The sequence below is a fragment of the Carassius gibelio genome, chromosome B18 (genome assembly GCF_023724105.1).
Source record: "Carassius gibelio isolate Cgi1373 ecotype wild population from Czech Republic chromosome B18, carGib1.2-hapl.c, whole genome shotgun sequence".
NCBI lineage: Eukaryota > Metazoa > Chordata > Actinopteri > Cypriniformes > Cyprinidae > Carassius > Carassius gibelio.
This window is the reverse complement of record NC_068413.1, coordinates 23,516,881-23,529,405: the sequence shown is the minus strand read 5'-3', so window position 1 is coordinate 23,529,405 and position 12,525 is coordinate 23,516,881. Positions and strand designations below refer to the sequence as shown.

Sequence of the window (12,525 nt, the reverse complement as noted above, 5' to 3'; positions counted from 1 at the left end):
CCAAATATCATTATTTACTGATAATCTTTTCCCTCTATTCTCTAATGTAATTGCATATTAAAAGTTGGAACGTTGTGGTTAGCTATGAGACGAGAGAAACAGTTGTAATACTGATGTCAGTAACCTGTTTTTAAGTTAAAATTTGCTTAAAGGGGTCATTGGATGCCCATTTTCCACAAGTTGATTTGATTCTTTAGTGTCTTGATGAAAAGTCTGTATCATAGTTTGATTAAATATTTCTCAATTGTAGTGTAAAACAACCCTTACCTTTACCCTGTCGAAAAAAGCTCTTTTCAGACCAAGCCATTTTGTAGCCAATGAGACTAGTTTTACTCTGTCCATGACTAAACATTAAACCACAGAAAGGTCCCTGAAACTAATTTTATGGAGACTTGCTCTAGGTGAAAAATGTTGTTTTAATTAAATTAAATAAAAAATCAGGTGGTCCTGGGTAAATAACTTTATCTCAAGAAAACTGAAAGATTTTGTTTTTGAGAAGTCTATGTGCCAAATACAATGGTAGTCTACTGCATAATTTTGCTAGTGGATTGTAAAAATGCTAGCATGTAATTTAGAAGTTCTTTCAAGGTTGTTATCCTTAACATATATGATGCTGGCATACAGAAAGAGTATCTAAATGGACATCGCACAGCTCAAGTCATTTGGTCTTGGAAGGATTTGATGAGTTCATGTGAGATATCTGACTTTTGATTCAAACTGTTGGTAACTTGGCGATACTGAGCTCTTTCGAAACTCCTTCAGTGAGATTACATTTAATCTTTATCGTGACCCCAAGGTGGTTGTAGGTTCATCTGCCAGTTTATATCGAGTCTGTGAACCTTGCCAGCCATAAACCAAAGTGCTGTCAAGTCAATTTTCCACCGCCCCTTGTGTTCAGCCAGCTCAAATATCACAGATTAACTTCTCCCCAGAGAGCAGAACCACAGACACAAAGCTCTGAAGAGACGCCACGAGCACTTGGCGGATGGACGCCCTGTCACAGGCTGTCACGCCGGGCGAGGAAGAGGAGTACGATGATGAATGTTAAATGTGTTAATGAGAAAAGTAGCAGCACGTGTCTATGCTCGCCTGCACCGCCAGACAACTGTGAACAGAGTTTGGGAAACAGAAGACGAGAACTAGAGGACTGATCCCTTACCTGGAGAGAGCTCTCCTTCACTCTGTTCCCCAGAATCTGAGTCCATCTCTCCACAAAGAACCTCTCCTCTCCTCTTCTCTGTTCACACCACGTCCTCTGTTTCTCTGTCTCTGAGCTTTCTCTCTGCACTGAAAACTGTTTTCTTGAGCTCAAATGCACCGGCTCTCCGTGTTCAGAATATCACTGACTCAATGAGTGCGTGCTGTTTGCCGAGCGCCTTTTCTGTGCAGTCAGACTGCCTTCTTTCACTGACACTGTCTTGCTTCCACTTTCTCCTCTCGTTTGCTTCCTTCCCCTCCCTCTCTCTCTCTCTCTCTCTCTCTCTCTCTCTCTTTCTCTTTCTGTGTCCCTCCTCCCCCTTCTCCCCTCGGCTCGACATTGTGATGCCTACAAAAACATTAAGAGGAGGAAAACTCTGTCTCTCCCTCTAAGCTGATCTCTTGCCTGTGAGGAATGGTTTGTATGTTGGAGAGTTGTTTCCATTCAGACGTTGTTGGGTGCTATTTCAGGGGAAAGTTAGGTTTTAATATTTGAAAATGCTTTTGGGTGGACATGTGAATTAGAAGTGACAGTGGTGTTGAAGGTGTTTTATTAGATTGACTTTGCCACATCATCCAGCTCAAAAATAATAGGGTAACATAGTGCCATCAACAGGTCCAGACTGGTTTTGCTGGTTGGTGTGGTTTAGTTAGCCCTTGCTGGTAGATGATGTAACTACACCATCATGAGGGCAAACAGCATCTCTGTTTTGATGGTCATTAGAAGTAGCTGTGTATTGTGATGAAAGAACTCCTTTTATTTTCAATATATAAAGTAGATTGTAAAGTAGATTTACCATGCTTGGACTGTTTTCCCTTGTCTCCTGCTTTCAGACCTGAAGTTGATCTGTGCCGTCAGTCAGTTAGTGTCATAATGCCATTTTCCTGCAGCTTTTGATTGATTTGTCTTAGATCATAAGCTTGAATTTAGATTGATTTCTGTACCTCCAAAAATAATTATACAGATTATTTAATAAGTATAACCAAAGATGTAGTGGCTGTATTCATGCAAGCACAGTTCATCTGAACGGAAACACCAAAATAATTTGTCTGAATTAAATTAAAAAAAACATGTCAAATCTGGTATAAAATCTGACAATAACCAGAATATTGATTTGATTGGAGATGAGAGGGGGTGACATGTCTCGTTGAAAAAATAGAATGCCAAAAATCATCCCCTCTGTAAAACCACCATGCTATTTAGATGAATGGTTTAGTGTTTTATATAAAGCATTTAATGAAAATATGTATCATTTTTTACATATATAATTTACAAGCTACAAATAATGGCTATTGGCCAATCAGATCTCAATATTCCACTGAAGGTCATATAAGTATTTGTCAGATTTAAACTCTTTAAAAATAGGCCAAGAGGACAGTGCACCTTTTGACATTCTTTAAAAAGAAGAGAACTGAAGGTAAGTTGTTTTTTAAGGACATTCCCAAACATTTGAAAGAGTAACGGACATAAGATTCGGAAAGGAATCATTGTCAAGGTTTCATTGAATTGTTAAAAAAGAATGCACTCACCAAGGTGCGCACATATGCTATATAAATGTACAGTACAGACCAAAAGTTTGGACACACCTTCTCATTCAAAGAGTTTTCTTTATTTTCATGACTATGAAAATTGTAGATTCACACTGAAGGCATCAAAACTATGAATTAACACATGTGGAATTATATACATAACAAAAAAGTGTGAAACAACTGAAAATATGTCATATTCTAGGTTCTTCAAAGTAGCCATCTTTTGCTTTGATTACTGCTTTGCACACTCTTGGCATTCTCTTGATGAGCTTCAAGAGGTAGTCACCTGAAATGGTCTTCCAACAGTCTTGAAGGAGTTCTCCGAGAGATGCTTAGCACTTGTTGGCCCTTTTGCCTTCTGTCTGCGGTCCAGCTCACCCCTAAACCATCTCCATTGGGTTCAGGTCACTGTCTTTGTGTGTCATCCGCTGTGAAAGCTGTGGTGTGCAGAAAAGTGTGGGGCTCAAAAATGATGTCATTTGGGACTAACTTTTAGAGTTTTATTTATTTATTTAAAATTATGTTTAGAATGACTATAGAGGCAGCATATAAATGCTCCCCAAAGTGCCCTCCTATGGCATCATTCTGGTTGTTTGGTACGCTGGGAGTGTGTCTAAGAGAGAGTCTTGTGCTTAATCATACAAGACTTAAGTTACTTAAGTACATCTGTAATTTCATTATTTAATAATAATTAATTACTTCGACCGTATTTGAAATATGGTTGAAGTGTACTTTCGAATCTACTGAAAAGCATTTAAGGTCAACTAAAATGTAGTTTCTATTGAAACTTGGGACCCACTTTATATTAAGTGGCTTTAACTACTATGTACTTACATTTTAATTAATAATTTAGTACAATGTACTTATTTTGTACATACATGTTTTTACATTGTACTTATATTTAAAAAAAAAACTACATGTAATTACACAAATAAATACACAATAAATACATAAGTTTATGTAAGTACATAGAAGTTAAGGCCACCTAATATAAAGTGGGACCGAAACTTGTATGTCATGTATTTATTGTAATTACACATTTTTAATACTGAATTTGCAATTTAATACATTTCATATAGGTTAACTTTAAATTTTATATAAAAATAAAAAAAATGAACAGAAAAATACAAAATCAAGTCCTTTGCTTGTGCTTTAGTATGCTGAGGGCAACACATCAAAACAAGTGTATTTTAAAGCATGACGAAAGATTATTGAAACATAATGATTTAAAATGTACATTCAAGCAAAACTTTTAATTTGTTATTATCACAAAGTGCATGTTAGTGTTAAAGAAACAGTCATTAAGTATAGTTGTTGTTTTTTAAGTACACTTAACACCCTTTATTTCATTAATATTATATTATCTGCAAGAACAGTTATAATTTGAAGTGCATTACAGTTGGGTCCATATAATGTGCAAACAGTAGTTTGGCTCTTTTTAACTGTAAGGCTGGAGTTAAATAGAGCATCACAATTACTCTTAATAAAATACAGTCTCTACAAGTGGTCCATCTTTTGGTCTCTATAACAGAAAACCAGCGATTCAAATAAACTCCACCCACAGTGAAACATCATTGGTCAAACATTACTGCAAATGAAAGTCATATATGTTCTGATTGCCGTGAAGCTCGCAGAATTGAGTTTTCTTTAAAAGCTTCTCTCTGTCTGTCTGTGCAGCTGTCGTTGTGTCTGTCCCGTGATCTGTTTGTCCTTCAGGAGTGTCTGATATCTCGTGGCTCTCAGCAGGGTGAGTGTGGTGGCAGATGGCGTGGAGGTGCCTCAGGCTGAGGGTGTGTGTGGTCAGCTGTCACATCTTAATAGACAGATGGTCATGAACTTTCTCTCTTTGAGTCCAATTTATGTCCCAGTTCAGTCCAGTGAAGCAGTCAATCGCTTCGACCCACTCACGCTAAAGTTCAGTTTAAGACTGATGGTAGAAATGTTCATAAGTGAAAGTGTTGTAGTTTTTTGGCCAATCACAGCTGACTCTTCGTCATTCATGGCCTTTTCTTTTATTTGGTGGAACATCTTTTAGACCATTGTGGGTTTTCAAGGCTACAAATGTGTTGGCTATATTAGCAATGGCAGTGACTAACATTTGCCCTTTTGTGTTTGCAAAAAGGTTATTCTGGTTGTTTTTCAACCTTCCTCACACAGGTAAAGTACATTTCTTGCGATAAAAATTATATGAAGTGTGCAGAATGCTCACTTTTTACCCTTCCAGTCAAATATTATGCAGCAAACATCCACAACTTTAACTTGTCAATGCAAATGAACATATAAGAAGGCATGGCGAATGACCACACAACCCTCAGATGGGGTCCTAACCCCCTTGTGATTTCTGCCTATGCTTTCAATAGGCATATGGCCACAAATTACAAAATATACTTCAACAGATCCTATTTGGTTGATTTAGCTACCTCTATATTTGTCTTTTAATTTAAAGGTATGGTTCAATGCATTCATTATTACAGGAAATCCACATTTTCAGCACATTTATTCCAGTGGGAGTACATTGCAACAGCCTTTTCTGACTGGCGAGATGTTCTTATGGTAATTTAGAGTAGGTAGGTCTGATTTTCTAGAGAGGACTATCATTATATTGTCTATCTTTCCAGGCCATCTCACATTAGTCAGAGTCAAGTACACATCTAAGACTGATCTTGAAGTGGGAATGCTCTCAGAACTCACGCAATTGCTGTCATTAAACACTCTCCATACAGTGCCACAGAAAAGTTCATCCATTACAATATTAGGCCTGCACTGTATCGGATCATTATATGTATGTAAAATTAATTTTTACAAACACTTGAGCAAAATGAATAATTTGCACAAAATAACTGGACAATAATATCTGCGTATGCAACATGGGAAATGTCACTGCATACTGTTTCACTAAATAGCAGGTATATACAGTATACACTGTGCAGTAAGCAGATATGCAGAAATCATGCAAAGTCTATTTTTAGGGGTACGAATTTCACTTCACCCTCCCCTTTTAAGATTGAATAACTTTATGTTCTTTTATGACCATAAAAATGAACTTTGATGTTTTTGATTTTTATTCTGTGCTCTAAACATTGGCATACTGTATATCATAACACGGTGCCCTTAATTATTGTGCAATTTAGAGAAATGTATGGGGTGGTCAGTGGGGTGCAGCTGAAACACACTATATCAACTGTACCCGCTGTAGAATGCTATTGAGTCAGATGCTGTCAAGACCTGGACATTTAGGATGAACTAATGGAAGCCACAGCTGCCTCTGACACCACAATTAGTAACTGAATAAGTTGATTTATGATTATGTAAATGAACGAGTTACTCACTTTCTGCCTGAGAGAATGTCATTTGTTTTGCTTTTTACAGTTGCACAATGAGCTGGTTTTTAACTGTTGAATATTTGATTTTAAACTGCGTTTTAGAAATGTACTATTCCTAATCTAAACTCTTAATCTTAGTTGTTCAGACAAACTAACATTTAGATGTGGATAAACTGAATATAATAAAGAACAGGAATACAATGAAGATCTAAAATCAAATGTGTAGGATGGTATCTTTTAAGACATTCAAATTTTTGGTAAGGCTTTAAAGATTAAAGCATTAAAGATGAGTGTTTCAACTCTAGAATAGTTATGATTTAACTGTATCCAATGTACCCAATGTGACAACTGGAACAAAAATACTTCTAGTTTTTAAGAACCAACTGTGGAAAATATGAACTAGTTATATGTTTAATGTTAAAAGCAAAAAGTGTTCCAACTGTGCAAGGTCTACCCTACACTATTATTCCACGAACACAGCCAGCCAGGGTCATTGCCTTATGACACAGCTAACAACATTCATTAATTACCATTAGTCCTGTACACATAAATACAGTCTATTATAGAGACACACACACACACACACACACACACTGCAAATGCAGCTGTCAGTGAGACAGAAAGAGATGAAACCCCATTTTAATTGGAGTTATTTGCTGTCTAATTCAGTCTTAGATTAAACCCTGGAGGAAAGGCATGGCTCAAATAGTTACTGCCAAATACATTCTCTGAAACCCTGAAAAACACAATGCACAATTTGCAAAGCCAGAACAATCTTGAGTTCAGGCAAACAACAAACTGCCTATAAAAGCCTCTGATTTTCTGGTAAATGGCGAATGAATGTGCATGTGGGTGTGCGACTGTTATTATATATTAAATTAGAGTTCCTGGTTATCCATAGAACTGCTTTCTCAGGTACAGTAGTTTGATTTAGGAGGCTTACAGCTCACTTTTTAATTGCTTTGTGCGATTTTCACAGCATGGTTGTTTCCTCCATTGAGGCGAAATAAATAAATAAATCACACAAACAGTGTTTCTAAAAAATATATAACAAATATAACAAAATAAATGTGATTAGTCTCATGAGAGGAGGCAGTGTCTTGTTGACACTGAATAATATATGCTCATACATACGAATTCCCAAATGTAAATAAACCGGCTTAAATTAGTCGAACTGTTTAAAAATAAGGGCTGTTTCAATTGATAGCCAGTGGGCAACTGATGTTGAAAAGATGTCAGCTTGACATCAAAACCCATGTCAATTATGCAAATCAAACTGATCTCAAAATCATTGATTTGATGTAGCTGAATGTAAAACATATTGGCCTACTTATAGATTAAATGTCCCGTTCTTCATGATCCCATGTTTCAAACTTTAGTTAGTGTGTAATGTTGTTGTTAGAGTATAAATAATATCTGTAAAATTCTAAAGCTCAAAGTTCAATGCCAAGTGAGATATTTTATTTAACAGAATTTGCCTACAAAAAACGACCGGTTTGGTCTACAGCCCTCTAGTTCCTGCAGTAATGACGTCACTAGAACCATTTTTTGACTAACCTCCGCCCACATGAACACACAAAAAGGGGGCGTGGTCTTGTTGCGCTCCCACAGAGAAGGAAGAGTTGCATTTGTATAGTGTGTTTGTCGCCATGTCGGCGAAACGCTGTTATTTTCATCTCTGAGTCCAATCATCTTTGTTTGGCCTTCCCAGGGACACTGTACTTGGAGATCAATGGTTACAATTCATGTTTAACTTGGTTCCCGAAAATTATAATGCACATGTAAAACTATGTGCAGCACATTTTGCTGAGGACAGCTTCCTCAATCTCAATCAGTTTAATGCCGGATTCGCACAAAGATTATTCTTGAAAGATGGAGCAGTTCCCTCTTTGTCTGGAGAAGGCGTTGTTTATGGACCCCAACCGGTAAGTGTATTTTATTATTTAAGTTGGTGCGTTTAACACTTTCTGTAACTTATTACACAAAGGGCAATGCTGTTAAGCTTTGTTAATGGTAGGGCTGGGCAAAAAATCGAATGCGATCTTCATGCGCATCTCGTCAGTAAAGGCGTCCTGTGATTAGAAGTACATCTCCAGCACGTGCGTTCAGATCAGGATTGCCAGGTTTTCAAAACAAATCCTGCCCACTTGCTTTTCAAAACTACTCCAAAACTAACCCAATCGCGTTTCCAGGAGGGTAACGTGTGCTCAGCTGCTGTCGAATCACAACACAGGAACCTAATTTCCCCCAATTACCACTGGACGAAATTGCCATCCAAACTTGAGTTTTTGTTGACATTGTTACAGCATTTTGATCAAGATTTGACTAATCTTTGATGTCAAATGGTGCCTGCTGGGTAACTACTCACTCACTTTGAAATCACCACATCATGTCTGAATTAAAGTAAAACGGAAATGAAAATCTGTGAGCAAACATGTTTTTAGCAATCCCTCAGAGTGGTTTATTGAGAATAATTAATTACTAATCTAGTTAATTACTAGTCAAATAAAGTCAAACAACAAGCTATATGAATTGCGTGTTACTGTAATATAAGTATTTTTTTGCCATATAAAATCTAGTTAAAAAGCATGAACTAAATTTTGAGATTTGATGAGTATTGGCTTTAATAAATTATATATAATGTAGGCCTCTGTAAATTCTCTTTATAAGATAGAAACATCCTTTAAAATGGAATTTGATTATTTTTTGGGATTATGTAGAGGGTGGCCTTACCATGTTCAGAACATCACAACACACCACTGGATCCCAGAATACACACAATTTAATTAAAAGGCAAATTGCTTCTAAAGGGTTGTGACTCTAGTCTCATAAATAAAAACATTAATAATAATAACATGCATGAAGTTGTTCTGGGTTAGTTTCACACAGTAACAGAGGGCTCAATAGAGCCTTTCTAAAACCACAGAGTGTCTTGAAGATTTGATCTGTCGGACGCCAAAGCCAGATCTGAAGTGAAATATAACTTTGATGTGATCGCAGAACTGGAAAAGTGCCCATGCTGAATGAAAGAGCTAATGGTTTTCTATTTCTCTCTGTCTCTCTGTGCCAGTTTGATTTTAATAAGATGAAAGTTATTCCCTTTGCTTTGATTAAATATAAAGCAAAGTGTCCTTGTTTGTCTTTGCCACAGAAGACATACATATCAGTTTAACTTTACTTAAAGGAACAGTTCACCCAAAATCAAAAATGAAGATACTTTCATAGTGCGTTCATATTATTTTTAAAGTAGCATCTCTCATTCTGGATCATTCTAGTTTAATGGAAAAGAGCAGCCAGGATATTGGACTAAAACTGGACTAAAACTCTTTTTTGAGGTTTTAATTTTTTGATGAACTATTTCTTAGTTACAACTTTTGAGTTAAAACTGGTTTCACAAGAAACAACTGTAGTGCTAAGAAGAGTTTCAGGGTTAAAGGAAACATCCTGCTTTCATTTCCCTGTTTTCATAATGAAACCAGAGACAGAGATATTTCTGAATACTCAAGGATTTGTGATATTCATTGATTCTGATGATCTCCTTGGTAACCAGTGATCACATGCAGTACAGCATTTTATTAATACAAAAAAGAGTCAAGGGACAGGGCACAGTGTGTGTTTGTGTGTGTGTGTTTGTGTATACACGTAGCCTATAGACAGGGGCTGTTACAACCATCTTTACAGCTGCCCAGCGTCTAAGCGGAGTTTGTGCAAGAATGTGTCTGTGTGTTTGTGTGTGTGTGTGTTATAAAATGTACCTCGCTTTGTATTCTGTCTCTTTTTTTCCTATACTTGCTCATAGCTTCTATTCACCTGCCATCCATCCCATTATGAAAACACACACCTTGCATTATTATTTACTGTTAATACAACTGTAGATGTTTTCTTTTCTTTATCTGCAACATATATATTTTTATTTTATTTTTATTTTTTTTACAGATTTTATGATTGTATAAAGCAGTTTCTCAACCTGGTTCCTGGAGGGACACATACACAACACACATTTGTAAACTTTTCCCAATTAAAGGGGTCATGAACTGAGAAACCAAAATCCCCTTGATCTTTTGACATATAAGAGGTCATTGTATTATAAAAACACTCTGTAAGTTTCAGAACTCAAAACGTTCTCTTTAGTCTAAAAATAGTCCGCCAAAACGAGAACTTGTAGAATGTTCCACTCTGTGATGTGATAGTGTGGCTAAACACTGCCTCCGCAAAAGAACATCAACGCCTGCTTCTACATCATCCCACCGATTCGCACATGTAGTCCAAATAATGAGAAGGGGCAAATTTCACATTTTTAATCGCAATTATGGATGCCACAATTACGTAATTGTTCAAAGCTGCAATTAAGTCCACTAATGTTATTCTGTGTGCTTAAGATGCATTTTTTTTTTTTCTACATGTTCTCTTCAGGGTTTTTCTCATTATTTTAGTTTAAGTATAACATAATACCATTCATATTTTTACTTTATATAATTTAAAGAAGAAATCAGTCTGATGTATAGTTGACATCTGAGACTTAATACTATAGAAAAGCACTAAAAGTTTTTTTCAGTTAGACCATTTTCAGCTTTTTACATAAAAATACTGCATGCAGTTGCATAAAACAATGGTATAAACATCATTCACTGTAAATTGTGATAATTGTATGTCTACGCAGAAACCAAATAATAAAGATGGCTCTAAAGACAATAAGATACTGTGTAGTGCACAGTCTTTACATTGCCTTCCTTTTGATCCTAACATTAGGAAACAGTAGATGAAAGTACACCATCAGTAAGATATGGGTCCTTTGTATACTTCATTTTACTGATTTGTCTACAAACAAGGCATAATTTGACATAATTTTCAGAGAGATTGAAACCAAAAGATTATGCTGTGCTGACTATATTGGATCCGACAGTCATGTTGCAACACACAAGTGTAAGTAGCCTAACTGTTTTATTATGTGGTCACTTTTGCTTTGTCTATTAAACAGATCATTTTTTTTTACAGTTTTTTACACTGTTAAAGAGTTGGATTCCCATGCTAAACATGCACAAAGTTTCAAAAATTAAGTTGTACGTTTGAACCGGTTTGTCACAAGTTTCGGAAAGTTTTTTTTTTTTTCCGAGTATGGCTCTGTGTGACGTTAGATGGAGCGGAATTTCCTTATATGGGTCCTAAGGGCACTTCTGCCGGAAGAGCGCGCGCTCCCGTAGATCAGAGCACAGCAGAGACATTCACTAATCAGAGCGAGAGTGAATTGTCACAAAAGAAGTGTGTTTTTGGTTGCCAGGGCAAGACAACCCTGCACAGATTACCAAAAAAAAAAAAAACAGCATTAAGGGACCAGTGGATGGAGTTTATTTTTACAGAGCATCAACGGAGTTGTGCAAGTGTTTGTGTTTGTTCCCTGCATTTCAAAGATGCTTGTTTTACAAACAAGGTCCAGTTTGAGGCCGGATTTGCACATCGTTTATTTCTTATGGATAATGCAGTCCCAACGAAAAAGGGTCACGATCGTGTGTTGGAACCGCAGGCGGTGAGTAAAACTGCTTCAAATATCTCTGTGTTGTTAACTTAGCTATCAGCGCGTAAGCACATCAAGTAAACAACATGCGATGTTGGCATAAAACTGCACTTTCCGAATGTACACCTTAAAAAAAAAAAAAAAAAAAAAAAAGACATAAAGTGGAACTTAGTCATTTTCCAAAACCGCTAATATATACAGTTTCAATACATACCACATAGAGACGTCCTGCTCTAGTCGTTGCTGCTGCTGCTTTTGATAAATTTCAGCCTCTGGATCTGATTCTGGATTATAAATATACGTTGAATCTGTCTGTTAGCCATGGTTTGTTTTGGATGTTTTCTCTTCACGGTAATGTCACAGCTTCCAGACGCTCTCAACACAAAAGCCTACTTGCGCTCGTGATTCTTTAGCTCCGCCCACACGTCACGCCTCCAGGAGCTCATGTTTTTCCGGGAAAAAACGGTACAGACTATCTTTCTCTTATAAATATAATAAAACATAAAGACTTTTTGGAGTTATGAAGGATGCAGTACTACTCTATAGGTACCCCCCCCCCCCCCCTTTTTAAAAGTTTTTGACTAAATCACTGCATGTGAAGGACATGCACTGTGACAAGATTCCAGCGATAAGCAATTTGGCTGTCCAAACCAGATGCAACATGACAGAATCAATCAAATATCCCAGCCAATAAGAAGCATGTGTGGGCGAGCTCTCCTCGGAAGCACACTGCACTCACAACGAAATGGATTTATATTATTTATATTATAAATGGAAGTTTATCACATAAAATGATATTTAAACTCACATTCAATGCACTTAACTTTTAATAAAACACATAATCACCTGAGATTATACTGTCATATAGTTTCAATGTTTTTGTTCCAGCCACTACATTGCAGAAATAGAAACCATTTCTAAAATATAAATTTCATGTGTCACCTTCACAGCTAGTTAGGTAGA

General features: G+C 36.6%; 1 protein-coding gene across 1 annotated transcript in view; it reads right to left on the bottom strand.

Moving 5' to 3' along the window:
• LOC127977544 (tumor necrosis factor alpha-induced protein 8-like protein 3) overlaps positions 1 to 1,445 on the bottom strand; it is a 34,551-nt gene extending 33,106 nt beyond the window's left edge. Inside the window, exon 1 of the mRNA XM_052582464.1 lies at positions 1,160 to 1,445. Coding sequence (XP_052438424.1) covers positions 1,160 to 1,205 — 46 coding nt within the window. The 5' untranslated portion in view covers positions 1,206 to 1,445. The remainder of the gene's footprint in view (positions 1 to 1,159) is intronic.
• Between the last annotated feature and the right edge of the window lie 11,080 nt (positions 1,446 to 12,525).